General features: G+C 62.5%; 3 protein-coding genes across 6 annotated transcripts in view; 1 reads left to right on the top strand and 2 right to left on the bottom strand.

Annotated features, from left to right (window-relative positions):
• Positions 1-1,819: 1,819 nt before the first annotated feature.
• On the bottom strand, positions 1,820-15,111 carry LOC144338866 (putative GTP-binding protein 6). Of its 2 annotated transcripts, XM_077989734.1 has the most exons (10): positions 14,617-15,111; positions 12,868-13,005; positions 10,311-10,381; positions 9,989-10,119; positions 9,284-9,351; positions 7,673-7,831; positions 6,552-6,760; positions 4,081-4,229; positions 3,705-3,857; positions 1,820-2,448 (listed from the first exon to the last, which is right to left on the bottom strand). In XM_077989734.1, the coding sequence occupies exons 1-10, from the start codon at positions 15,092-15,094 to the stop codon at positions 2,325-2,327; spliced, it is 1,680 nt and encodes a 559-aa protein (XP_077845860.1). In that variant the 5' UTR covers positions 15,095-15,111; the 3' UTR covers positions 1,820-2,324. The 2 variants fall into 2 exon arrangements, with proteins under 2 accessions (XP_077845860.1, XP_077845859.1); XM_077989733.1 differs by lacking the exons at positions 1,820-2,448; positions 3,705-3,857; positions 4,081-4,229; positions 6,552-6,760 and having other exon boundaries at positions 6,784-7,831.
• A 177-nt stretch (positions 15,112-15,288) lies between these two features.
• On the top strand, positions 15,289-26,535 carry LOC144338893 (uncharacterized). The gene is made up of 3 exons (XM_077989812.1): positions 15,289-15,295; positions 15,394-15,854; positions 26,256-26,535. The coding sequence occupies exons 1-3, from the start codon at positions 15,289-15,291 to the stop codon at positions 26,508-26,510; spliced, it is 723 nt and encodes a 240-aa protein (XP_077845938.1). The 3' UTR covers positions 26,511-26,535.
• Positions 26,502-27,597, bottom strand: part of LOC709587 (serine/threonine-protein phosphatase 2A regulatory subunit B'' subunit beta) — a 38,527-nt gene continuing 37,431 nt past the window's right edge. For all 3 annotated transcript variants that reach the window (XM_077989735.1, XM_077989737.1, XM_077989736.1), the window contains exon 13: positions 26,502-26,780. In XM_077989735.1, the coding sequence (XP_077845861.1) occupies positions 26,630-26,780 (151 nt within the window). In that variant the 3' untranslated portion in view covers positions 26,502-26,629. The remainder of the gene's footprint in view (positions 26,781-27,597) is intronic.

Below are 27,597 nucleotides of genomic sequence, written 5' to 3' on the forward strand. Positions count from 1 at the left end.
GTATTTTCAGTAGAGACAGGGTTTCACCGTGTTGGCCAGGCTGGTCTTGAACTCCTGACCTCAAGTGATCTGCCCACCTCGGCCTCACAGAATTGCTGGGATGATGGACGAGAGCCACCACGCCCGGCCTATATGTCATTTTCTATGTCACTCGTTGGAGCTGCTGGTTCAAGTTCTCAGCCACGGTGGACACCAGCCACCACTTTTCTTCCCCTTTCCCGAGGAGGTCTCCCGTTTATTTCATGGTGTAACAGCAGACGTCAGAATTTCTCAGGATGGTCCTCAAGAGGGTTATCCAGTCCATGCTGGAATAGGTTCTCTTTGGGACCTAATGACTCAATTTCCAAAAACCTGCTTCCGCTTTTGGTACCCAGTTGCCACCCGGGAAATGGGGAAATGAAGGTGCCCCAGATCCAGAAACACGCAGTCCTGGGGAGCACCCAACGGCTACGTCAGCCCCACGACTCTGCTGGATCAGGGCTCGGGAAGGGCCTGCGGAGACGCCAAAGTTGCAGGGAACCTCTCTGACTTCCACTGGCCCCGAATCCCCATCGGGAAACCCTGGGGTCTGTCGGGAGCGTTCCACACCACCCCCGAATTCATACAGATCGTTTCAGTCAACGAAGACAAAGTCAAGTTTGTGTATGACTTTGGTCACCACCAGTGCAGCCAACACAGCTTTGGTGGCTTTCAGGATGGCAGGCGGGAGGCGTCTTTAGAAAATGATCATTCATGCCGGGCGCGGTGGCTCATGCCTGTCATCCCAGCACTGTGGGAGGCCGAGGTGGGCGGATCACAAGGTCAGGAGTTCGAGACCAGCCCGGCCAACAGGGTGAAATTCCGTCTCTACTAAAACACAAAAATTAGCCAGGCGTGGTGGCAGGTGTCTGTAGTTCACAGCTACTCAGGAGGCTGAGGCAGGAGAATCACTGGAACCTGGGAGGCAGAGGTTGCGATGAGCTGAGATCGCACCACTGCACTCCAGCCTGGGTGACAGTCCGAGACTCCAAGTCAAAACAAAAAAAAAAGGAAAAGTTAATTCATAGGGCACGTTTTTCAGGTCAGAGGTTTTAAAAAATCAAGTTGTGAGGCTGAGTATGGTGGCCGGGCACGGTGGCTCACGCCCGTCATCCCAGTACTTTGGGAGGCTGAGGCAGGCGAATCACAAGGTCAGGAGTTCGAGACCAGCCTGGCCAACATGGTGAAATCCTGTCTCTACTAAAAACACAAAAAACTAGCTAGGTATGGTGACGCGCACCTGTAATCCCAGCTACTCAGGAGGCTGAGGCAGGAGAATCATTGGAACTCAGGAGGCGGAGGTTGCAGTGAGCCGAGATCGCACCACTGCACTTCAGCCTGGGCGACAGTCCAAGACTCTGTCTCCAAAAAAATAAATGTTAATTCAGGCCGGGCGCGGTGGTTCACGCCTGAATTCCAGCACTTTGGGAGGCCAAGGCGGGTGGATCACAAGGTCAAGAGTTCAAGACCAGCCTGGCCAACTTGGTGAAACCCCATCTCTACTAAAAATACAAAAATTAGCCGGGTGTGGTGGCGGGCGCCTGTAATCCCAGCTACTCGGGAGGCTGAGGCAGGAGAATCGCTTGAACCCGGGAGGCGGAGGTTGCAGAGACCTGAGATCACACCACTGCACTCCAGCCTGGGCGACAGAGCGAGGCTGTCTCAAAACAAAACACACCAGGCGTTTTGTTTTCCTGTTGGAGACGGCAAATGTACATGTAACGGCTGGACAGCCTGGTCACACGCAGGTGAAATTCTCCCTGCATCTGTTAGCGGATGGTCTGTGACACACGTCCTGGTCTGGTTTGAAGTTTCTTCTTTAATAAAACTGTTTTCTTTCCCTTCTACTTTTGTGGAACAGTTCTCTGTGCTGTCGGGAAACTTGATTTTTAGTCATTGCCCCGACGCCACCATGGGACATGAGACCGTGTGTGAACACAGACGGGCGGAGGGGCCATTCGGTGCCCACCAAGGGCCACGGCTCACGACAGGTGCAGGAGGAACTGGAAACGCTGCTGACAGAAGTCAGAACACAGGTTTAATGTCCTGCTACGGAAACATTCCGAGGGGAGCCAGTTCACGGCAGGCACCGAGGGCCCGCTGGAATCGTGTGGAGTGGACGCTCGGGCGAGACCCCCTTTGGGGCGCCGTGGCCGTGACACCAGCCTGCGCGTTCATCCCAGCAAATGGCTGGGAACGAGGCGGGCCCAGAGCCAGCGAGGGGGCACCCGGCTGTACCCGACACCCGGCTGCACCCGACACACAGCAGCAACGCCACAGCTCCCCAGCCCTCCGCGGGGGTCCGTTCATCCTGGAAAGAGCTTCCGGAATTTGCCGTAGGCCGAGTCGCTGATGATGACCGTCACATCGGCCGCCCCGTCCTCAGGGATCACGTCCACGTCCTGAACCGTGGCCTCCTTATACAGCCAGCTGGGGACAGACGCGGGTTGTACGGAAGCAAGCAGAACCCGTAAGTATTTGCTTAGTTTCACAGTAAATAATGATGCTAAAAAGAGCTTAGCCCAAACTATTCATTCATCAGACCGTTCTGTTTCCCTTCGTTTTTTTTTGTGAGACGGAGTCTCGCTCTGTCACCCAGGCTGGAGGGCAGTGCCCGGATCTCGGCTCACTGCAACCTCCACCTCCCGGGTTCACGCCATTCTCCTGCCTCAGCCTCCCGAGTAGCTGGGACCACAGGCGCCCGCCACCTCGCCTGGCTAGTTTTTTGTATTTTTAGTAGAGACGGGGTTTCACCATGTTAGCCAGGATGGTCTCGATCTCCTGACCTCGTGATCCGCCCGTCTCGGCCTCCCAAAGTGCTGGGATTACAGGCTTGAGCCACCGTGCTCGTTTTTTTTTTTTTAAGATGGGGTCTTGCTCTGTAGTCCAGGCTGGAGTGCAGTGGTGCGGTCATGGCTCACTGCAGCCTCAACCTCCTGGGCTCAAGCCATCCTCCCACCTCAGCCTCCCAAGTAGGTGGGACGACAGGTGTGCGCCTCCATCAGCTGCTTTTTTTTTTTGAGACAGAGTCTCCGTCTGTCACCCAGGCTGCAGGGCAGTGATGCAATCTCAGCTCACTGCAACCTCGGCCTTCTGGGTTCCAGCAACTCTCCTGCCTCGGCCTCCTGAGCAGCTGGGACGAAAGGCGCCCGCCACCAGGTCTGGCTAAGTTTTGTATTTTTAGTGGAGACGGGGTTTCACCTAGTGAGCCAGGCCGGTTCCTCGAACTCCTGACCTCGGGTGATCGGCCTGCGTCAGCGTCAGCCTCCCGAAGTGTTGGGATTTTACAGGCGTGAGTCACCGCGCCTGGCGTAACTGTTTATTCTCTGTAGAGATGGGATCTCACTGTGCTGCCCAGGCTGGCCTCAAACTCCTCAGCTCCAGCAATCCTCCTGCCTTGGCCTCCCAAAGTCTTGGGGTTACAGGCCTGTGCCACTGCATCCAATTCGAGCTCCCTTGCTTATCGGTAGGGATACCTACATCCCTCGACTGTCAGCACAGGTTAGGCACCTGTTGTATGCAGTCAGCAACATCCATTTGATGCAAACCCATTCATCGCGTCTGGACATCCTAAAGCTCTCGGGGGATCCCACAGCTCTTCTCGTACCCACCGAAAGCCCACCTCAGAGGTAGAGACGGGCACATCCACAGCACCATCCCGTCTCCTGCCCCGGCAGGCCGCTCACCTGAGCTGGGCCCCGGCGAGCCTCACGCGGAGAGTGAGGATCTGTCTCCCGGTCGCCTTCAAAACGGCCGCATCGAGCTCAGCCTTCAGCTCCTGGAGCCCGTGGCCCAGCATGGCAGACACGGGCACGGCGTTCGGTTCCGTGGGGCGGTACCTGCCGGGGTGGGGGTGCCACAGGCCCCGCTCAGCCTCAGGGCGGCCGGACGAAATCAGGGTCCTGCCCAGGAGTCCGCTGCCCACGGGGTACAGCCTGGGGCCAACTCCCTGTGTCTCGGCTGCCACCGCTGCGGTTCACAGGAGGAGACGGGGCATCTCCCCACCCGGCCCCAGTGCATGCAGGGGAAGGAGACGCCTGCGGGCACCAGGGCCGCACTCACCCGGGCACGAGGTCCACCTTGTTGTGAACCTCCACCATGGAGTCCAGGAGCGGGGCGGGCAGCTGCAGGCTGTGCAGTGTGGACAGAACGCTGCGTTTCTGGAGCTCCACCTCGGGGTGGCTCACGTCCCGCACGTGCACGATGAGATCCTGCGGGCCGGGCTGCGCGGTCAGAGCTGCGAAGCTCCTGGTGTCCGACCCCAAGCTTGCAGAACGGCCCGGGAGAGGGGCTGGCACGAGCTCCCCACGACAGGCTGGGAGTGGGAGGTACCCCTATGTGCAGGCCGCTCGGACACCCCGGGACCGGCCTCTTCCACGCCACAGTCAGCAGCTCTGCACCCCCAGACCCACGCACAAGGGGGTGCCGTGTATGACGACACCACCACCCGCCCACGCGGTGGGTCTTCAAAGCTTTGGGCAGCTTCATCCCCCTGTCAGATCTTTTGTCTTTATTTATTTATTTTTTTTGAGACGGAGTCTTGCTCTGTCGCCCAGGCTGGAGTGCAGTGGCCGGATCTCGGCTCACTGCAAGCTCCGCCTCCCGGGTTCACGCCATTCTCCTGCCTCAGCCTCCCGAGTAGCTGGGACTACAGGCGCCCGCCACCTCGCCCGGCTAAGTTTTTGTATTTTTAGTAGAGACGGGGTTTCACTGTGTTACCCAGGATGGTCTCGATCTCCTGACCTCGTGATCCGCCCGTCTCGGCCTCCCAGAGTGCTGGGATTACAGGCTTGAGCCACCGCGCCCGGCCAAGATCTTTTGTCTTTAAAGGATGCTTTTTCTCGCATTTAAAACCTCTTACGGGCAGGTTCCTGATACAAAGTATGAAAAACGTAGGGAAAAAAACAACCGTGTCTTCTACCACGTATACGGCCGGGGTATCCACGTCTCCTTTCTGTTTGTTTAGATGCACTTAATACAAATAATGTTTTTCCTGCAACCCCAGCACTTTGGGAGGTGGCTTGAGGCAAGGAGTTGGAGACCGGCCTGGGCAAGAGAGCGAGACGGTGTCTACACGAAGTACAAACGTGAGCCGGGCCTGGTTGTGCGCGCCTGTGGTCTCAGCTAGTTGGGAGGCTGAGGTGGGAGGATCGCTGGAGCTCAGGGGGTCGAGGCTTCCTGTTTGTACACGGGCTCACGGCAGCAAAAACACGGCCCTGAGTGTGGGTGAGGCTGGGGCCACCGCTCAGCCTCTGCCCCGGGGCATGGCTGGCTTTGGGGACACTCGGTCTGAGCCCCAGGAGGCACGTGTTGTTCTGGCCCCGAGTTCTGTGGGTATCCGAGCGCCGGGTCCCTGGCTGTGTGTTTCCGAACGCCCAGCCCTTCGCTGTGTGGGTGTCCGAGTGCCCGGCCCTTGGGCCGAGTGGGTGTCTGAGCGCCCGGCCCTTCGCTGTGTGGGTGTCCGAGTGCCCGGCCCTTGGGCCGAGTGGGTGTCCGAGCACCTGGCCCCTGGGCTGAGTGGGTGCCCGAGAGTCCAGCTCCTAGACTGAGTGGGTGTCCGAGCGCCCGGCCTGTAGCTGTGTGGGTGTCCGAGCGCCCGGCCCCTGGGCTGAGTGGGTGTTTGAGCGCCCGGCCTGTAGCTGTGTGGGTGTCCGAGCGCCCGGCCCCTGGGCTGAGTGGGTGTCCGAGCGCCCGGCCTGTAGCTGTGTGGGTGTCCGAGCGCCTGGCCCCTGGGCTGAGTGGGTGTCCGAGCGCCCGGCCTGTAGCTGTGTGGGTGTCCGAGCGCCCGGCCCGTGGGCCGAGTGGGTGTCCGAGCGCCTGGCCCCTGGGCTGAGTGGGTGTCTGAGCGCCTGGCCTGTAGCTGTGTGTGTGTCCAAGTGCCCCGCCCCTGGGCTGAGTGGGTGTCCGAGTGCCCGGCCTGTAGCTGTGTGGGTGTCCGAGCGCCCGGCCTGTAGCTGTGTGGGTGTCCGAGCGCCTGGCCCCTGGGCTGAGTGGGTGTCCGAGCGCCCGGCCTGTAGCTGTGTGGGTGTCCGAGCGCCCGGCCCCTGGGCTGAGTGGGTGTTTGAGCGCCCGGCCTGTACCTGTGTGGGTGTCCGAGCGCCCGGCCCCTGGGCTGAGTGGGTGTCCGAGCGCCCGGCCTGTAGCTGTGTGGGTGTCCGAGCGCCTGGCCCCTGGGCTGAGTGGGTGTCCGAGCGCCCGGCCTGTAGCTGTGTGGGTGTCCGAGCGCCCGGCCCGTGGGCCGAGTGGGTGTCCGAGCGCCCGGCCCCTGGCTGACTGGGTGTCCGAGCGCCCGGCCTGTAGCTGTGTGTGTGTCCAAGTGCCCCGCCCCTGGGCTGAGTGGGTGTCCGAGTGCCCGGCCTGTAGCTGTGTGGGTGTCCGAGCGCCCGGCCTGTAGCTGTGTGGGTGTCCGAGCGCCCGGCCCCTGGCTGACTGGGTGTCTGAGCGCCCAGCCCTTCACTGTGTGGGTGTCTGAGCGCCTGGCCCCTGGCTAACTGGGTGTCCGAGCGCCCGCCCCCTGGCGTTCCCGCACTCACCGAGTGAGCCACATCTTCCAGGGTGGCGGAGAAGGACTCGATGAGGCCGTGCGGCAGCTGGGAGAGGAAGCCGATGGTGTCCACGTACAGGACGGTCATGCGTGAGGGCAGCGCGCCCGCGTGGGCCGTGACGTCCAGCGTGGCAAACAGCTGGTCCCGCGGCCGGATGGCGGCATCGCCCGTCAGCGCCTTGATCAGCGTGGTCTTCCCTGGGAGGGCGTGGAGGTCAGGGAGCTGCAGAGACCCTCGCGTCCCAGCTCCCGGCGCGGCACCCGGGCCCTCCGAATGGAGACCACGGCACCCTCCTGGGTGGCCGCACCCCGGGCTACACGGCCCCCGAGCCCCTCGGGCACCCCCGGGCCGGACACGACGCGTGGGACGAAGCCGCCGTCGCCGCTCTCAGGCCGACGCAGCAGGGCCGCGGTGTGGACACAGGGCAGCTGGTGGTGCAGACGGTGTGTGTGTGAAGGCGTGGATGGGAGTGGGGTCGTCTGGGTAGATCTGGCAATGGCGTAGATGGTGGGATGGTAGAGGCGGGGTGGTGCTGCTGTGGCTGGGAGGACAGCGTAGACGGAAGGGGACGCTGTGGTGTAGACGGGTGGACTGTGTAGATGGGTGGTGGTATAGATGGGGTAGTGGTGATGGTGTAGACAGCAGGACGGTGTAGACGGAGGGAAGCTTGTGGTGTAGACAGGTGGACTGTGTAGACGGTGGTGGTATAGATGGGGCAGTGCTGATGGTGTAGACAGGAGGACCGTGTAGACGGAGGGAAGTTTGTGGTGTAGACGGGGCGGTAATGCTCTGGATAGGAGGACGGAGTAGACAAAGGGAACATTGTGGTGTAGACGGGTGGACTGTGTAGACGGTGGTGGTGTAGATGGGGCAGTGCTGATGGTGTAGACAGGAGGACGGTGTAGACGGAGGGAAGCCTGTGGTGTAGACGGGGCGGTAATGCTCTGGATAGGAGGACGGAGTAGACGGCGTCCTCACCACAGCCCCGGTGAACCCCTCCAGAGAGACCACGGGGCGCCCCTCTCCTGGGCAAGTTCTCACGGCCGCTGGTGCACCCCACGCGGACACCGGGGCACCCTCCCTGGGCGCGTCCTCCCTGGGGTGCTCACCGCAGTTGGTGTACCCCACCACGGAGACCACGGGGAACTCCCGCCTCGTCCGCTGCTGCCGGAGGAGCTGCCTCTTCTTACGAAGCCTGTCCAGGGCCTTCCGGATCTTGGCCTCCTTCTCTCTCAGGAGATGCTGCTGCACCTGCATGAAGGACTCTCCTAAAAGCAGCCAAGACGGGGAGGCGTGAGCCACGCAAGAGCGGGGGGTGCCGCCGAGGGTCCGCGAGGGCCCGGGGCCTGCTCCTGCTCCGGCATCTGGGGGCCCGGCCGCCTTCCCCAGCAGCGGCCCGACGCTGCCCCGTTCCGTGAGAAAGGGCCGTGCCCGGCGGAACGGGATCTCGCCTCCGGGCGCATCCACCCTGTGAGGCCCACGAGGGCTTCCCGTGACTCGGGGAGAAAGGCAAGGCCCGAGCACTACGGAGGCCTCCGACCGGGGCCCGGCCCGGGACGTCACTGGGAGTGGGGCTCAGGGACGCCCCTTCACATCCGAAGTCCCAGAACCTGGGGATGGGACCTGATATCGAAATATGCTCTTTGTAGGATCTCAAGATGCCATCCTAGGTTAGGGTGGGCCCTAAGGCAATGACCTGTGTCCTAAGAGGCAGAGACCAGAGTGATGCGGCCACAAGCCCAGGGACGCCGGGAGCCCCCAGGAGCTGGGAGAGGCAGAAGGAGCCTCCCCTAGAGCCTCCGGAGGAAACTGGATACAATTGTAGTGGACGAAACTGAGGCCGTCCTGAAAGCTCTGTCCACATCCTAATTCCCGGTGAATGGGACCTTATTTGGAAATAGGGTGTTTGTCCTAAGAGAAGGATCCAGAGATGAGATGATCCTGGATTACGGCGGGCCCTGAATGCAATGGCAGGTGTCCTTCTAAGAGACAGAGGAGGAGACACAGATACAGAGGAGGAGGCCACGTGGAGACGGAGGCAGAGACTGGAGTGATGCGGCCACAAGCCCAGGGACGCCGGGAGCCCCCAGGAGCTGGGAGAGGCAGGAAGGAGCCTCCCCTAGAGCCTCCGGAGGAAACTGGATACAATTGTAGTGCATGGAACTGTGGTTCTCCTAAAAGCTCTGTCCACATCCTAATTCCCAGAACCGGTGAACGGGACCTTATTCGGAAATAGGGTGTTTGTCCTAAGTGAAGGATCTAGAAATGAGATGATCCTGGATTAGGATGGGCCATAAATGCAATGACGGGTGTCCTAAGAGACAGAAGAGGAGACACAGACACAGAGGAGGAGGCCACGTGGAGACGGAGGCAGAGACTGGAGTGATGCGGCCACAAGCCCAGAGACACCTGGAGCCCCGGGGAGCTGGGAGAGGCAGGAAGGAGGCTCTGGAGGGAGCGCGGCCCTGTCCTCACCCTGATCTCAGACTTCCGGTCTCCAGGATGGGAGAGTATAGGTTTCTGCTGTTTAAATCCCCGGTTTGTGACTCCCTATTTGGGCAAAACCTCAAAGAACCACCATCATCTCCTATCTCCTCAAATGCCACCAGGAGACGAGCCCCCAGCCGGCCCCCACCCTGTCGGCATCTTCCAGGGCTGAGGGTGGCTGCCGCGGACGGACGACCGCATTCCCAGGACGCCCTGGGACGCGGCCGAGTTACCTGACCCCATGATGTAGCGTGAGCCGGCTCCCCGGTGCAGGTGGGCGACGTCCCGTTTCAGGTTCGACCTGGCGTGGGAACGAGACTGCCTCGCTCTCTGCGGACGCCGTCTCCCTCCCAGCAGAGGTCGAGGCGAAGATGAAGGGGGCACTGAGCTGGGGCCTCCGGGCGGAAGGGAGGGGCTGGTGCTGGGGCCCCCGCTCTGCGTGTAGCTCAGACGCTGTGACTGACGTGTGTCCCAGACCGAGGGGACCTCGCCGGGAGCTGGGGTGGGCGGTCGGGGAAAACCAGCCCATCAGGCCCCGGACAGAGTGACCCCACGACACTTTTTTTTTTGAGACGGAGTCTCGCTCTGTCGCCCAGTCTGGAGGGCAGGGGCGCGATCTGGGCTCACTGCAAGCTCCACCTCCCGGGTTCACGCCATTCTCCTGCCTCAGCCTCCCGAGTAGCTGGGACTACAGGTGCCCGCCACCGCGCCCGGCTCATTTTTTGTATTTTTAATAGAGACGGGGTTTCTCCATGTTTGCCAGGCTGGTCTCGATCTCCTGACCTCGTGATCCGCCCGCCTCGGCCTCCCAAAGTGCTGGGATTACAGGCTTGAGCCACCGCGCCCGGCCCCCCACGATGCTTTTCTTCCTCACGTACCCCCAGAACGACCTACAGGTGAGTACAGAACGGAGGGGCCCGGGTACCCCGTCACGATACCTGTGCAGCGGGATCTCCGCCAGGGCCACCTGAAGCCGGGCCTCCTTCGTGCGGGCGTTGCACCGGAAAATGTGCAGGACGACTGTGAAGCGGTCAAACACCTCCACGCCCCAGGCGGCTTCCAGTTCTTTCTACAAAAGGAGAGAGCGACTGAGGAGCCACAGGGGAAGGCCAGGCGCTGGTGGCCAACCGCAGAGGAAGGAGGACGTCTGTCATTAACTCCACCGTGTCCCCATCTGTCCCCCGCCCGGCGGGACACTGTGGCGTCCACACCTTCATCACGGGGAATACGGAACAAACAGCCAGCCACGTTCTGTGGTACCTTGGTCGGGGCTGCCATCCTCTCCACGTTCAGGAAGACGCACGTGATGTCCGGAGACCCTCGGATCTTTTCTAACAGAAAGAGGGGGTCCCGTCAGAGGCCGGCCGTCCAGGTCCCTGGACTGCGGGATGAGCCCGCGATGCCCTCTGGAGTGCCCAGGTCACAGGCGTCCCCAGGAGCACGGGACCCAGGATCCAGGAAGTCGGTGTGGGAGAGGGTGTGTCTCTAGGGCTGTGTGTCTCACACACATACACAAGCAGACGGTGAAGACATCCGGGCAGGGACACACACACAGTAAACACAACCCAACAGGGACACAGACACACACAGTAAACACAACCCAACAGGGACACAGACACACACAGTAAACACATCCCAACAGGGACACAGACACACAGTAAACACATCCCAACAGGGACACACACACACACAGTAAACACATCCCAACAGGGACACAGACACACACAGTAAACACATCCCAACAGGGACACACACACAGTGAACACATCCCAACAGGGACACAGACACACACGGTAAACACATCCCAACAGGGACACACACACAGTAAACACAACCCAACAGGGACAGACACACACAGACACACACAGTAAACACATCCCAACAGGGACACAGACACACACAGTAAACACATCCCAACAGGGACACAGACACAGTAAACACATCCCAACAGGGACACACACACAGTAAACACAACCCAACAGGGACAGACACACACAGACACACACAGTAAACACATCCCAACAGGGACACAGACACACACAGTAAACACATCCCAACAGGGACACAGACACAGTAAACACATCCCAACAGGGACACACACACAGTAAACACAACCCAACAGGGACAGACACACACAGACACAAACACATCCCAACAGGGACACACACACACAGACACACACAGTAAACACATCCCAACAGGGACACAGACACACACAGACACACACAGTAAACACATCCCAACAGGGACACAGACACACACAGTAAACACATCCCAACAGGGACACACACACAGTAAACACAACCCAACAGGGACAGACACACACAGACACAAACACATCCCAACAGGGACACACACACACAGACACACACAGTAAACACATCCCAACAGGGACACAGACACACACAGTAAACACATCCCAACAGGGACACAGACACACACAGTAAACACATCCCAACAGGGACACAGACACACACAGACACACACAGTAAACACATCCCAACAGGGACACACACACAGAGTAAACACATCCCAACAGGGACACAGACACAGTAAACACATCCCAACAGGGACACACACACAGTAAACACAACCCAACAGGGACAGACACACACAGACACACACACATCCCAACAGGGACACACACACACAGACACACACAGTAAACACATCCCAACAGGGACACAGACACAGTAAACACATCCCAACAGGGACACACACACAGTAAACACAACCCAACAGGGACAGACACACACAGACACACACACATCCCAACAGGGACACACACACACAGACACACACAGTAAACACAACCCAACAGGGACAGACACACACAGACACAAACACATCCCAACAGGGACACAGACACAGACACACACAGTAAACACATCCCAACAGGGACACAGACACACACAGACACATATACAGAGACACACGCAGTAAACACATCCTGACGGACAGACACACACACACGGTGAGCACATTCTGACAAGGACACAGAGACACACATGCACAGTGGACACAGCCGGTGGAACACACAGACACAGACACACACACACGGTGTGACACATCCCGACAGGGACACACACAGACACACATGCACAGTGGACACATCCCAGTGTGGACAGACACACAGACGGTGAACACATTCTGGTGCGACACACACACAGACGTGGTGAACACATCCCGGCCGGGATGACATGCATCCGAGTCAGGCAGGGAAGCGGACCCCCATCTGGGCAAGTGACCCAGGGAAACCGACCCCCACCTGGGCAAGTGACCCAGGGAAACCGACCCCCACCTGGGCAAGTGACCCAGGGAAACCGACCCCCACCTGGGCAAGTGACCCAGGGAAGCGGACCCCCGACCTGGGCAAGTGAGTAGCATCTTCCCCACTCTGTACTATAAGCCGGACGGTCAAAAACCTGGGAAGCGCAAGGATCCCGTGCAGGACCCCGGCCTTACAGACTGCACGGGGAGCCACCCAGCAGGAGGATTTGGCTGTCGGGGCTGCAGGAGCAGGTGGGGATACAGCCGGTCCACTGCCCACCCTGTTTGTTGGACTCTATAAACCGCCCCGACCTAACCTTTAGCAGTTTAACTCTCCAGGGCCGGCTGTGAGTCTCGACACAGGTGCGGCCTCGGCGTCCTCCGACTCCTACTGGTGTGTGCTCCCGGCTCACCCGGGCAGCCCAAGAGGCCGTTTCCCCCCTGGCCCAGCGAGACCCCCGTCCTTCAGTGCGTCTGGCTCGAATGTTCTCGGCAGCAGCGGACAGGAAAGGAGGTTTGGGGAAGGAGCAGGTGTGGACGGACCCACCTGTCAGGTGTTGGAAGTTTCCTTTGCCGAAGACGAGCTTCCTGTCCGGTGATTTGGTGGATACGACCATTGTCTGCACCACGGACCAGCCGTCCAGCGTGTGCACCAGCGCTGTGGCCTCCGCCACCTGCCACTCGGCTGCGGGGACACAAGGGCCAGCGTGAGAGATGCTTCCCTTTGGGGTAGGCCCGGGGCCCCCGTGCACACCTGCCCAGGGAGGCCTCCCCCTGTCCTTGAGACAATGTCCCCTGAGAACGCACCCCCAGCCGGCGTTTGTCCCCAGATACGACTCCGTGCCCCGTAGGTCCTCTAAGCAGGAATCTGACGGGGGAGGGACGCCGGAGCCACAGCGGGACACGAGGGCGACCCTGCCTTACGTGGAATTTGGGCTCCAGGAGGGCGCAGCAGGGAACCGGGGAGCTGGGGGTGCTCAGGGATTACTGAAGAACCGTGGGCAGGTTTTGGGAGGAGAGAGGCAAGAGGTCTGCGCAATGTTGTGAGCAGTTTGGGGCTTCCGCTGTTCCAAGAACTGACCATTTTGGAAAACACCCGTAGAGGAAAACCATTCAACGACTACAGGGGCTTCCAAGGGGAAAAAAATCAACGACGTATTCATTTGCATTTCCTCCTAGGGGAGTGGAGTGGGGTGGGGGGACTGGACACAGATTGGTCCGCTGGACACCCTCCCTCCCCTGACCCCAAACACGCCGTGCCTACCTCTAACCCAGGGGCAAGAGAAACGGGTCCCATCAGTGAGAACCAGCCCAGCCCAGCCCAGCCCGGCCCATGGGCTCCGCCCCACGGGCTCGACCTCACCCCATCAAACCCCATGGGCTCCATCCCACGGGCTCGACCCCACCCCATCCCGCCCCACGAGCTCCTCCCCACCCCACGTGCTCCTCCTCATAAGCTCCGCCCCCTCACTTTTACCCCATAGCCCCTCCCCCGAAGCCCCGCCCACGCACCTCCACCTATGACAGCCTCCCCTCTTCCCCATAAGTCCCGCCCTTTCACCATAGGCTCCTCCCCCGAACCCCGCCCAGGCACCTCCACCTACGAGATCGTCCCCTCAGAGCCCTGCCCCGGCATCACCATCCAGGAGCTCCTCCCTTAAGAGCCCCGCCCCTCAATGCCACGCCCTTGCGTCTCCACCTATCAGATCCTCTCCTTAGAGCTTCGCCCCTTGAAGCCCCGCCCCTACGTCCCCACCTCAGATCTTCCCCTCAGAGCCTCGTCCTGCGTCTCCTCCTGTGATTCTCCCGAGCCCCGCCCCCGAATCTCCGCCTATGAAATCCTCCCTGCAGGGCCACGCCCCTGCCTCCACCTATGAGATTGTCCCCACAGAACCCCGCCCCTGAATCTCCATCTAGGAGATCGTCCCCTCAGAGCCCCGCCCCTCAACGCCACGCCCTTGCATCTCCACCCATCAGATCCTCTCCTTAGAGCCTCGCCCCCTGAAGCCCCGCCCCTAAGTCGCCAGCTGAGCTCTTCCCCTCAGAGCCTCGTCCTGCGTCTCCACCTATGAATCTCCCGGGCCCCGCCCTCGAATCGCCATTTGATTCTCCCGAGCCCCGCCCCCGAATCTCCACCTATGAAATCCTCCCTGCAGAACCACGCCCCTGCGCCTCCACCTATGAGATTCTCCCCGGAGCCCCGCCCCTGAATCTCCACCAATGAGACTCTCCCCTCAGAGCCCCGCCCCCAGATCTGCAGCTCCCGTTTCTGTCCTGGAAGCCCCGCCGCGGTCACCTCGCGTCATCTGCGGCTTTCCCGGGCCCCACTTGACGTCAGGGTGAACCAGACACACGCGCTGGGTCCCCGCCGGCAGCAGAGGCTCTCCCTGCAGCAGCTCCTCCTCCGCGTTCTCGTCCGCATCTTCCGGCTCCTCCTCGTCGTCTTCCGCGCGGCTTCGGCCGCCGTCCGCCCGCAGACCCGGCCCTCCGCCCCATGGCCCCTCCAGATTCCCGGGGCCCCTGCGGCCGACAGCGGCGAGCGCGCGCGCGGGGCAGGACGGCGCGGCTGCCCTCGGAGCCGGGAGGCCGCGGCCCACGCGGGAGAGCCGCAGTCCCCGGCGTACGGCGGCCCGCAGGGCCCACATGGCGCGTCGGGCGGCTGAGCCGTGGGGCGGGGCTGCCCACAGGCCGATCTCGTCACGTGCTCGTGATTGGCGTGCGGCCGGGGCGGGCTCCCCAGTTCCACCCCCCTCAACACAGGGCATGCTCCTCATTGGTCCTCCCGCGTCACGTGCTGGTGATTGGCGTGCGGCCGGGGCGGGCTCCCCAGTGCCACGCCCCAGCACAAGGCGTGCTCCTCATTGGTCATTCCGCGTCACGTGCTGGTGATTGGCGTGCGGTCGGGGCGGGCTCTGCAGCACGGGCGGGCTCCTCATTGGTCAACCCGCATCATGTGCTGGTGATTGGCATGCATCGCGGGCGGGGGAGGCGGGGCCGGGCCGCTTATCATTAGGCGTGGGCTGCTGCTGCCAGACCCGGCGCCCGGTGCAGCCGCCGGCCGTGTAGGCGCCAGGACCCCCAGCCCCGGCGGCGCTGCCCTCACCCGCCTCGTTCCCGCTCCCGTCCTACCCCGTTCCGCGCTGGGTAGAGTCCAAGTCTGATTGCGAGGGTGCGGAACGCCGCCTCGGGGGCTTGACTTCAATCTCCGGGGATCCCGAACGCCGCTCCGGGGTCCCCACGTCTGCCTTGGGGGCTCGAGTCCAGCCCTGGGGGTCCCGGACACCGCCCGGGGGTCTCTACGTCTGCTCTGGAGCCTGGAGTGCCGCCGTGGGGGTCCCGGACGCCGCCCAGGAGTCCCCACGTCTGCCCTGGGGGCATGAGTCCAGCCCTGGGGGTCCCGGACGCCACCCAGGGAGCCCCATGTCTGCTTTGGGGGCTCGAGTGCAGCCCTGGGGGTCCCGGACGCCGCCCGGGGGTCCTCACGTCTGCCTTAGAGACTGGCGTTCCCCCGTGGGAGTCCCAGACACCGCCCAGGTGGGTCCCCACGTCTGCCTTGGGGGCTGGAGACCTGCTCTGGGGGTCCCGGACGCCGCCCAGGAGTCCCCACCTCTGTTCTGGGGGCTGGAGACCTGCTCTGGGGTTCCCGGACGCCGCCCAGGAGTCCCCACCTCTGTTCTGGGGGCTGGAGACCTGCTCTGGGGGTCCCGGACGCCGCCCAGGAGTCCCCACCTCTGTTCTGGGGGCTGGAGACCTGCTCTGGGGGTCCCGGACGCCGCCCAGGAGTCCCCACCTCTGCTCTGGGGCTGGGGACCTGCTCTGGGGGGGTCCCGGGCGCCGCCCAGGTGGGTCCCCTCGTCTGCCTTGGGGGCTTGAGTCCAGCCCTGGGGGTCCCCCACATCTAGCCTTGGGGGCTTGGGTCCAGCCCCAGGCGTCCTGGACACCGCCCAGGAGTCCCCACGTCTGGCCGGGGGGCTGGAATCCTGTCCTGGGGGTCCCGGACGCCTCCCAGGGGTCCCCATGTCTGCCTTGGGCCTCGAGTCCAGCCGTGAGGGTTCCGAATGCTGCCTTGGAGGGTGGAGGTCCAGCTCTGAGGGTCCTGAAGTCTGCTTTGGGGCCTCGAGTCCATCCCAGGGGTCTCGGAGTCTACACTGGGGGCCTGGATGGGATCCAGCGGGTCTGAGTCCAGCCTCGGGAGCCCCTGCGGTGCAGCTGTGAGTGCGGCAGGGGCCTGGGAGATGCCAGGAGGATGCGAGCGGCGCCCGCCTGGGTCCAGGGGACGGTAAGAGTCAGCCGGTCCCAGAGAAGCTCCCCCACAAACTGTGACCTGTGGTGTGCAAAGCGTCCCGGAACCCCAGCCCTCACCAGCAGTGCTTGCATTTTTCAGGAGATCAGTTGCATTTGGCATGTTCCTTAAGCGTCTGCAGGAAGCTGTGGCAGCCTTCTTGGGATTTCAGGAGGGTTTGCTAAACCCCCCTCATTGTAGGATGGGGGTATCCCAGCTGCTAATTCCCTTCCTAACAGCCCTGCAGGGCTTGGATTAACGGTGCGAGAGGTGACATTTTCAGCCCGAAGTCCCTAGGAAGGACAGGTGGCTGTAGCCTGCGCATTTGTGTAAATTAACCTCCCCTTTTAGTTCTGTGAAAGGAGAACTCGATTCGTTTAAAGTCACCTGCGTGAAAGGGGCCCTTGATTAGCTTGAAAATCACCTGAATTAGCTTAAAATCGTGTGATCTCAATTGGCCTCTGAATCTTTACCACCTGCCCGCGTCCTGCAAGCTCCAGGCTACGTTTTAAGGGGGAATAACGGGGCTCGCCTCTCTGCGTTACTTTATGTGACCGTAGTTGTAAAACAGAATGAGGGAGACAGTGGGGACTGGGCAGAAGTGTCACCCCCATTTATGCGTTGGGAAGGAGGCTGAGGTGGGAGGATTGCTTGAGCCCAGGAGTTTGATACCAGCATGGGCAACATGGTAAGGCCCCTTATCTACAAAAAAAAAAAAAAAAAAGAAAGAAAAATTAGCCAGGCGTGGTGGTGGGTGCCTGTGGTCCCGGCTACTCGGGAGGCTGAGGTGGGAGGATCACTTGAGCCCAGGAGGCGGAGGCTGCGGTGAGCTCAGATTGCAGCACTGCACTCCAGCCTGGGTGACAGAGTTAAGACCCCACATCTCAAACAAGAAGCACCAAAAGGTGTCTGAGGTCAAGCACGGTGGCTCAAGCCTGTAATTCCAGCACTTTGGGAGGCCGAGGTGGGTGGATCACCTGAGGTCAGGAGTTCGAGACCTGCCTGAGCAACACAGAGAAATACCGACTCTACTAAATATGCAAAAATTAGCTGGGTGTGGTGGCAGGTGCCTGTAGTCCCAGCTACCCCCGAGGCTGAGGTAGGAGAATCGCTTGAACGTGGGAGGTGGAGGTTGCCGTGAGCTGAGATCGCGCCACTGCACTCCAGCCTGGGCGACAGAGGGAGACTTTGACTGGGGGGCGGTCGGGGGAGGCATTTGGAACCGTCGCCAAGCTGGGGATGGACCTAGGACAGTGGTGGGGGCCTCGGCAGGTGGAATCGTGATGTGCCCGGATGCGGTAAATAGGGTTTGCTATATGTGGCCCCAAGCGGGGGACGTAGACTATTGTTTTTTAACACCGCTGAACTCAGACTCGGAACCCAGGTTTGCCAGGGCAGCGCGGGACGGAGGCCTCTCCGGGGCTCCGTCTTCCCTGTTCATAGACTGCAAGATGGAATGAGAGTGTCCCCAGGTGGTCAAGTCAGGGACGTGTGTGTGTGTGTGTGTGTGTCTGTCAATCTCCTGGGCTCTGTCTTCCCTGTTAATAGACTGAGACATGGAATGAGAGCTTTGAAGGTGCTGTGGGAGGAGCTCTGGGCGTCCCCAGGTGGTGAAGTCAGGGACGTATGTGTGTGTGTGTGTGTAGCCGACAATCTGGGCTCCATCTGTGTGTGTGTGTGTGTGTGTGTGTGTGTGTGTGTGTGTAGCCGACAATCTGCTGGGCTCCATCTTCTCTGTTAATAGACTGAGAGATGGAATGAGAGTGTCCCCCGGTGGACAGCTCAGGGACGGTGTGTGTGTGTAGCCGTCAATCTGGGGCGGGGTGTGTGGGTGGGTGTGTGTGTGTGTGTGTGTGTAGCCGTCAATCTCCTGGGCTCTGTCTTCCCTGTTAATAGACTGAGACATGGAATGAGAGCTTTGAAGGTGCTGTGGGAGGAGCTCTGGGCGTCCCCAGGTGGTGAAGTCAGGGACGTGTGTGTGTGTGTGTGTGTGTGTGTGTGTGTAGCCGACAATCTCCTGGGCTCTGTCTTCCCTGTTAATACACTGAGACACGGAATGAGAGCTTTGAAGGTGCTGTGGGAGGAATTCTGGGCGTCCCCAGGTGGACAGCTCAGGGACGTGTGTGTGTGTGTGTGTGTGTGTGTGTAGCTGTCAATCTCCTGGGCTCTTGTCTTCCCTGTTAATAGGCTGAGACGGAATGAGAGCGTCCCCAGGTGGACAGCTCAGGGGCATGTGTGTGTGTGTAGCCGTCAATCTGGGCTCCGTCTGTGTGCGTGTGCGTGCGTGTGTGTAGCCGTCAATCTGGGCTCCGTCTGTGTGCGTGTGCGTGTGCGTGCGTGTGTGTAGCCGACAATCTCCTGGGCTCCGTCTGCCCTGTTAATAGACTGAGACGGAATGAGAGCTTCAAAGGTGCTGTGGGAGGAGCTCTGGGCACCCCGAGGTGGTGAACTCGGGGAGGTGTGTGTAGCCATCGATATCCTTTAGGACCTGCTCTCTGTGCCCTCCGAGCTATCCAAGGGCGTCAGGAGGCTGAGCAGAACGGGTGTCCGTAAGCGAGTCCACGGACCACCACGCAGGCCCAGAGCCCGGCCAGGGGTCCGTGGGAGGGTGAGCCCTGCGGTCGGGGGGTGATGGCTCTGGGGGGCCGAGCTCTGGGACGAAGGGGACGAGCAGGTCCGGGGATGAGGGCTGCGTTGCAGACAGAGCTGGCTCGGGGCCTGGGCGCCACCTGGCGTCGACTCGGGCAGCTCACGCCTGAGCTGTGGCTCTTCCTGGTCTGATTTTGGGGACAAAAAGCCACAGGTGGCCGGGCGCGGTGGCTCGGGCCTGTCCTCCCAGCACCGTCGGAGGCCAACGCAGGAGGATTGCCTGAGCCCTGGGGTTCCAGACCAGCCTGGCCAACAGTGAGACCCTCTTCTCTGTAAGAATTTTTTTTTTTTTTTTGGAGACAGAGTCCGACTGAGTCACCCAGGCTGGAGTGCGGTGGTGCGATCTCAGCTCACTACAAGCTCCGCCTCCCGGGTTCAAGCCATTCTCCTGCCTCAGCCTCCCGAGTAGCTGGGATGACAGGTGCACGCCACGATGGCCCAGCTAATGTTTGTAGTTTTAATAGAGACGGGGTTTCGCTATGTTGGCCAGGCTGGTCTTGAACTCCCAACCTCAGGTGATCTGCCCGTCTCAGCCTCTCAAAGTGCTGGGATGACAGACGTGAGCCACCGCGCCCGGCCCTGAGGTGAACATTGTTAAGATTTGGTTCTGGCCGGGCGCGGTGGCTCACGCCTGTAATCCCAGCACTTTGGGAGGCCGAGGCGGGCGGATCACGAGGTCAGGAGATCGAGACCATCCTGGCTAACCCGGTGAAACCCCGTCTCTAGTAAGAAATACAAAAAATAGCCGGGCGAGGTGGCAGCGCCTGTAGTCCCAGCTACTCGGGAGGCTGAGGCAGGAGAATGGCGGGAACCCGGGAGGCGGAGCTTGCAGTGAGCTGAGATCCGGCCACTGCACTCCAGCCTGGGCGACAGAGCGAGACTCAGTCTCAAAAAAAAAAAAAAAAAAAAAAAAACCTACCGTACACCAAGCGCAGTGGCTCATGCCTGGAATCCCAGCGCTTTGGAAGGCCAAGTGGGGAGGACCGCTGGAGCCCGGGCGTTCCAGACCAGCCTGGGCAACGTAGTGAGATCCCATCTCTTTAAAAAAATAAAAATGGGACAGGCTCCCACACGGACACCGACCGATCTTTGCAGTTCCGGGGGCCACGTCTCTCTGGAAAGGGTCCGTGTGGGCCTGTATGTTCTGTGCAAAGAGAATCGCTCCAGCCCAGAAGGTGGAGGCTGCGGTGAGCTGAGATTGTGTCAGAAAACAGCAAAAACCAAACCAAACCATAGGCTGAACGTGCTCTGGGCAAAGCACCGTGTGGGCCGCCCAGAACGGGATGAGACGCGTGTCTCCGATCGAGTTTGATCCACGCGTCCGCCGGGCTCCTGAGAGCAGGTCGGGATGTGAGTGGCACCCGGGGGGGTGGGGGGGGTCTAAGTCCTGGTCACCCCTGGTGCTTTTCGTAAGGAAACTGAGTCACAGCCCAGCTGTGGTCCTGCTGGTTGGAGCAGAGGCGGATCCGTACGGTGCAGACGCGATGGGAATTTTGGTTTTCATCGTTCATGAGAAGCTTTATTTATTTATTTATTTTTCTTTTTGAGACGGAGTCTCGCTGTGTCACCCAGGCTGGGCGCAGTGGTGTGATCTCAGCTCACTGCAACCTCCGCCTCCCGGGTTCAAGCGATTCTCCTGCCCCAGCCTCCTGAGTAGCTGGGATTCCAGGCACCTGCCACCACGTCCGGGCTAATTTTTGTATTTTTAGTAAAGACGGGGTTTCACCACGTTGGACAGGCTGGTCTCCATCTCCTGACCTCAGGGGATCCACCCGCCTCGGCCTCCCAAAGTGCTGGGATGACAGGTGCGAGCCCCCGCGCCCGCCCGTGAGAAGCTTTAAGTCAGTGCAGTGGCACGTGGATGGTGCAGGGCCGCAGGCCTCAGGTTCCTTTTGATCCTGCAGGGACCGCCCCGCCATTCGGGGTCAGAAATACCTGTGTGTCAGGGGCAGGTGTGAGCCGTGTCCGTGTGCGTCCCGCGGTGGCTCACACCTGGAATCCCACTGCCTTGGGAGACCGAGTGGGGATGGGAGTTCAAGACCAGCCTCGGCAACATACTGATACCCCCATCTCTTAAAAAAAAAAAAAAAAGAGCTGGACATGGGTCCTGTAGTCCCAGCTACTCGGGAGGCTGAGGTGGGAGGATGGCTGCCCGTCTCGGCCTCCCGAGTAGCTGGGGTGACAGGTGCCGCCACCATGTCCCTCTGATTGTAATTCTTCCCAGACACGAGGTTTCTCCATGTGGCCCAGGCTGGGCTCAGACTCCTGAGCTCAGGGGATCCCCCCACATCGGCTTCCCGAGGCGCTGGGGGTCCAGGTGTGCAGACGGTTCTTCGTCTACACGCGTCCCTGGATTTCCTGCCACGGGGATACAAATAGACGCCCGCGGTGTGGGGACCTGGCTCCGCACCTGCACCTGCGTGTTTCCTGCACGGGCCCCAGAACCCTGGGACGGGATCCCTGTGGTGTGATAAAGTCAGTGGCCCCTCGGTGAGGCTGGGGGATGGGAGGGGGCGGCATCCAGGCTGGGCCCCGAGGCCTGGCTCCCTCACCGTGTCCGCCTCACCGTGTCCGCCTCACCGTGTCCGCCTCACCGTGTCCGCCTCACCGTGTCCGCCTCACCGTGTCCCCCTCACCGTGTCCCTGAGGTCCCACAGGCTGGTGACAGGTGGCTGAAGGCCACGTTCCAGTCAGGGCGCCGGCCCCACGTGTGACCCTGGTTCCTCCCCTCTGTCCCTTCCCCACGCCCAGTCCGTGCCCCCCATTCCCCCCACCGTCCCCCCATACCCACCACCCCTCCTCTCCCCCCCTCCACTCCCCTCTGCCCGCCCACCCCTCCCCTCATGTCTCCCCACCCCCCTCCTGTCTCCCCACCCCCCTCTCCCCACCGCTCCCCTCCTCTCTCCCCACCGCTCCCCTCCTCTCTCCACGCCCCATCTCCCCCTTGAGTCCTTGGGTTTGGTCCTGGCCACACTCCTACCTGACTGGCCCCATCCTGTCCTTCAGGGCAGGGACAGCCGATGCCCTCCACCTCCCCCATCGCTTTTGTGCCTCCGCCCCCTCCCCACGTAGGCCCGGCGTCCCGTAGGCACCACAGCCTGGGGAGTCGGGGGCACCGCGGAGCCCTAAGCATCAGGGTAAGCCGTGGTCTTAAGAAGTCAGTGTGTCTCACAGTCCCAAAAGGTTGGGGTACCCCCGGCCCTCATGTTCAGAGCACTCTACGGTCCCACAGGGTTGGGGTGCCCCATGGCCCTCATGTTCAGGGTACCCTACGGTATTAAAGTTGGGGTACCCCACAGCCATCATGTTCAGGGCACCCCACAGCCCTAATGTCCAGGGCACCCCACAGTCCTGAAGGGTCAGGGCACCCCCGGATGAGGGGAGGTCAGGAGGGTCAGTGCCCGGGTGGACGTCCTGTCACCCCACCCTGTGAGGCACGGCCCGTGTCCCTGACTCCGACGTTGGGGGAGGTGAGCACGGAGCAGGTTCCCGTGGCACATTATTTATTTATTTGAGACGGAGTCTCGCTCTGTTGCCCAGGCTGGAGTGCAGTGGTTCGATCTCGGCTCACTGCAACCTCCGCCTCCCGGGTTCAAGCGATTCTCCTGCCTCAGTTTCCCATGTAGCTGGAATTACAAGTGCCTTCCACCACACCTGGCCAATTTTTGTATTTTTAGTAGAGACGCGGTTTCACCGTGTTGGCCAACATGGTCTCGATCTCCTGACCTCAGGTGATCCACCTGCCTCGGCCTCCCAAAGTGCTGGGATGACGGGCGTGAGCCACCGCGCCCGGCCCCCATGGCATTGCTAGAGTCGCATGTGGCAGGTATGTTTGCTCGAGTTCCGGGTCAGCACCCCCGTGTGCACAGGTCGTGTGGCTGCTGCGCTGTGCCCGGCGGCTCCCACCTGCCATCCCAGCGTTTTGGGCGGCCGGGGTGGGATCACTTAAGCCCAGGACCAGCCTGGGCAGGAGAGGGGGGGGCCCAGTTTTCTATTAAAGGCCGGGTGCAGTGACTCACGCCCGTCATCCCAGCACTTTGGGAGGTCGAGGCGGGCAGATCACGAGGTCAGGAGTTCGAGACCACCCTGGCCAACACGGTGAAACCCCGTGTCTACTAAAAATACAAAAATGAGCCGGGCGCGGTGGCGCAGGCCTGTAGTTCCAGCTACTCGGGAGGCCGAGGCAGGACAATGCCGGGAACCCGGGAGGCGGAGGTTGCGGTGAGCCGAGATCACCTCACTGCACTCCAGCCTGGGCCACAGAGCGAGACTCCGCCTCACAACAGACAAAAGAGGTGCAGCGTGGAGCCTGCCCGTTTGGAATCGCTGTGGCCAGGCGGCCGCTCCTCTAAGCCCCGCTTCCTGCCCTTGGTCCCCGAGTGTCCTGCGGGGTTTGTGTGAGTCCCTGGGGGCCGAGGCCCTGGCGGGGAGGACGGGGGCCTCCGTGTCCCCCCCCCGGTGAGCTGCCGGCCGTAGGTACCGCTGAGGCCCGCCCTGCTTGCGGGGCAGGGGTCTGTGTGCTGGGGTTTGAGGGACGGGCCCGGGAGGCCTGTGGGGGGAGGGCTGTGGGGGGCTTGTCCGAGCGGGACCTGCTGTGCCTGCACCTCTGGGGTCTCCTTTCCCGACGGGGCCTCGCCCCCTCCTCTGGCTGCTCCCCGAGGTCAGGCCGGGCCACGCTGGGGAAACGGGGCGGCTGTGTCCCCCGCAGAGGGGCTGTTGTCTGGGGCACGGGTGGGCAGGACCCCCTCGCGGCGGCGGCCCGGGCTGCTGTGGGACCCGATACAGGGGTGGAGAGAGCTACGCCCTGGTGAGGACACGGCCGGCGAGCGGCAGCCCCCGGCGGACACGTCCTGGGGCCCGGGGTGCGGTCGGGTGCTGTCCCCGGAGACCAGAACGGCGGCTGCCCAGGCTCCGGGTGGCGTGTGTGGTGCGGAGGCCGAGCCTGGGGGAAGCTGTGGCTTCTACAGAGGGTGCCGGGGTTAGGGCATCGCTGCCCTGCCGGGGTCGGCCCGCGGGTCACGGGGAGCTGGGTTCGAGGCCCCCGCGGGAGCCACGCAGCAGCGTCTGGCCGGGTGAGGGGCCGCGTCTACGGCTTCGGGCTGGGCAGGGCCGTCTGTGCCACGCGGGGTTGGGCCGGCCCGGGGGGCTGCGTCCCCGTCACCCACAGACGGGCCCCTGTGCCACGTGGGGTCTGACCCCTTGGCCTGGGCGGGGCGGCACGTGGGCACCGCGCTGGGGACGATCTCCAGCCTCTGCTCCTTCCCCGGCTCTGAGAGTCCCGAGGGCCTCCCTGCTCCCCCCCCGGGGCCGTGTCTCCTCCGACAACTGCTGGGCGCGGCTGGTCCGGCTCCGTCCAGTTCCTGCGTCTGATGCCCCCAGTTCTCCCCCAACGCCCCGTCTCCCTCTTCTCCGTCTCACGGCCGTCCAGGCCCCGTCCCCCGCCCCAGGCTGGGCCCCTCGTTCTGGGGAGCCCCCGTGTTCCCAGGCCCGTCCCTGCCGCCCCTGGGGACGGCGCTCTGGGGGCCGCTCTGGCGCCAATGCCGGGAGCCTGGGGTGCCCCCGTGGACGCGCTGGGATCTGACACGAAGGGACCCTGCGAGGACGGGAGGGAGGGAGGGGCCGGCTGAGTCCCTGCTGGGGGATCTCCAGGGGTGACGGCCGTCAACCGCAGGGCGCCCGGGACGGCCATTCCCGGGGGGGTGGGGATGCCACAGGCGCCCCCGCCGAGCCCTGGAACGTCCTGGCCGCTGGCCACTGTCAGGGTGACCCGGGTGCTTGTTTTGTGGGGACCCCCGGCCCCCCGCACGTGGGCTGTCAGGGGAACGGACCCTTAGACCAAGTGGGGGCAGGACGGCTGGGCTCTGGGTCTCCCCGCCGCGCCGCTGTCCACGGGGACCCCCACTTCCCCGGCCGAGGCTGAGCGTGCACGGCCGGCCCTGGTGTGGCCCAGGGCATCGGGGCCGTGGCTGGGGGAGGAGGGGGCGCTTGGGGGATGCGGTGAGTACGGGGGTGTCGGAGGCTGTGCGGGGGCCTCACCAGGGACGTGGGTGGGGGACGTTGTTCCTTTCACGGCCCCAGGGAGCCCTCTGATGTCTCAGCCTTGAACCCCCAGCCTTCAACCCCCCATTGGGGGCCTCCTCCCGTCAGCGTGGGAGGTGGAGGGTTCCGGTCAGAGGTGAACCCCCCGCTTCGGCCCCCTCAGTCCCATGACCATGGCCGTGGGGGGCCCTGAGGTGGTGGGGGACGGACTTGCCCGCCCGGACGGGCTCCCCCGAGCGCGGGGCAGGGTGGGCCCCCAGGCCGTGGCTCCCGGTGCCATTTCCCTGCGGCGGCCACCGTCGGACCCTCCTGCCCGGCACCTGTCCTGTTGTTGGGGGGCCCTGACCCTTCGCAGACCCAGGTGGGGGCGTCCCCCGGGAAATCCGGGGACACCTGGAGACACTGAGGACACGTTTGGGGCAGCGGCCGTTCCCCAGGAGGTGCTGCCACGTCCCCCCCCTGCCCCCAGCCTCCGTCGCCGTCTCTCGGGGTCGCAGGGACCGCCTGTGCGTCCGGCTCCTTCACAGCCAGGGCTGCGGTGGGTGAACGGGGCGTGTGCGCAGCTCTCGGGGTGCTCCCGCCCCGCCCGCCTGTTCCCGGCCGTGTGGCCACGTCCCTGTCCGGGGGGAACATTTTGTCGTGTGCGAGGAACGGGGGTCGTCCCGTGGTCACCACCCGTGACCCTCCCTGGCCTGTGGAAGGAGCAGAGCTGGGCCTGGGCTCAGGCGTGTCGGGCGTCCCTGGAGGGCTCGTGGTCCTCCCTGCACTCAGGGTTGTGCCCGGCGGGGCCTCCGAACCCCCTCGTTCAGGCCCCGACTCGACGCCGGCTCCTTCCTTCCGGGGTCGTTGGCGGCCTTGGCTCCCGGGCTGGGAGGGACCGGCCGAGCCCGCGACTGAAAATCCTCCCAACGTTCGTTCAAAAACGCAAGCGCGATCGCCAGCAACGCTCTTGTCCATTTACACAGAACGTGCAGGCTGCGGCGGAGGCTCCGGTCCAGGGCGGGGGACGTGCCCGGGAGCCGCGGGTCACAGCTTGGACCTTTCCAGAGAGACGAGGCCCCCGGAACGGCAGAGGCCGGCGGGTGTCCGTGTGGGCGCCTGTCCCAGTCCCGAGCGGCCCTCGCGTGTCCCCCGGGCGGGGTCACCAGGCCCCCAGAGCCCGAGGCCGGTCCGGCCGCGAACCCATGGCGGGAATTCACAGCACATGCCTCTGTGAATAAATAAAAATTTACCATTCCGTACAAACGCACTCGCTTTCCACAACAGACAAGAGTTTTTACACAAGCCGCGGGGGCCGCGGCCCGTGCAGAGGGGCCCGCGGTGGGGTCCCCGGGCGGCCTCACAGCGGCTCCAGGTCGTCGTCCCCGCACGCGTACTCGTACAGGTCCACGGCGCCCAGGGGCGAGGGCGCCTCGAAGAACGGCCTCTGGGCCAGCGGGGACCGCAGGGCACTCAGCTTCTGCTCCACAGGGCTGAGCTCGGCCTCGAACCTGCAACGAGGGGGTGGTGAAGGCGGGGCCGGCGGCGCAGAGCCAGGCCCTGGAGACAGTGCGTGGTTTCCGGGACACGCAGGCCGCCCGGGCCCAGCCTCCAGCACCAGAAAGTCCCCTGAGCCGACCCCGAGCTGCGGCCACTGAGCCAGCAACAAGCTCCACGAACGCGCCCGGGGCGTGGCCTGCGGGGCAGGTGGAAACCCGCAGAGCGAGACTCTGTCTGAAATAAATAAAACCAGGCCCCCACGGGGTCACTGGTGAATTCTACCAGACACTGAGGGAAGACGTCACGGGTGCCGCACACAAACTCCTCCAGAAACTAAGGGGAGAGCAGCCTGCCCCCCGTTCCGTGCGCCAGCATCACCCTGACACCCGAGCCAGACCAAGACATCCCAGGAAAAGCCACGGGCCGGGCTCGGTGGCTCAGGCCTGCACTCCCAGCGCTGTGGGGGGCCGAGGCGGGAGGATCGCCCGAGGTCAGGAGTTTGAGACCAGCCCAGGCAACATAGCGAGACTCTGTCTCTAGAAAACAAAAAATCAGCAGGGCGCTGGGAAACACTCCCGTAGTAATTAGCCGGGCGTTGGGGGGGGGCACCCCCGTAGTAATTAGCCGGGCGCAGGGGGACACCGCTGTAATCCGAGGTGCTCAGGAGGCCGAGGGTGGAGGATCGCTTGCACCCACTGCCCTCGCCCCGGTGACAGAGCAAGACCGTGTCTCAAAAAAAATTTATAAACTGCTCCAGATAATCCTTGCAAAGAGAGTCCAACCCTATATAAGGATAAAATGAGTAAGATCCATGCTGGGAACACACGG

This window comes from Macaca mulatta, chromosome Y (genome assembly GCF_049350105.2).
Source record: "Macaca mulatta isolate MMU2019108-1 chromosome Y, T2T-MMU8v2.0, whole genome shotgun sequence".
NCBI classification, from domain to species: domain Eukaryota; kingdom Metazoa; phylum Chordata; class Mammalia; order Primates; family Cercopithecidae; genus Macaca; species Macaca mulatta.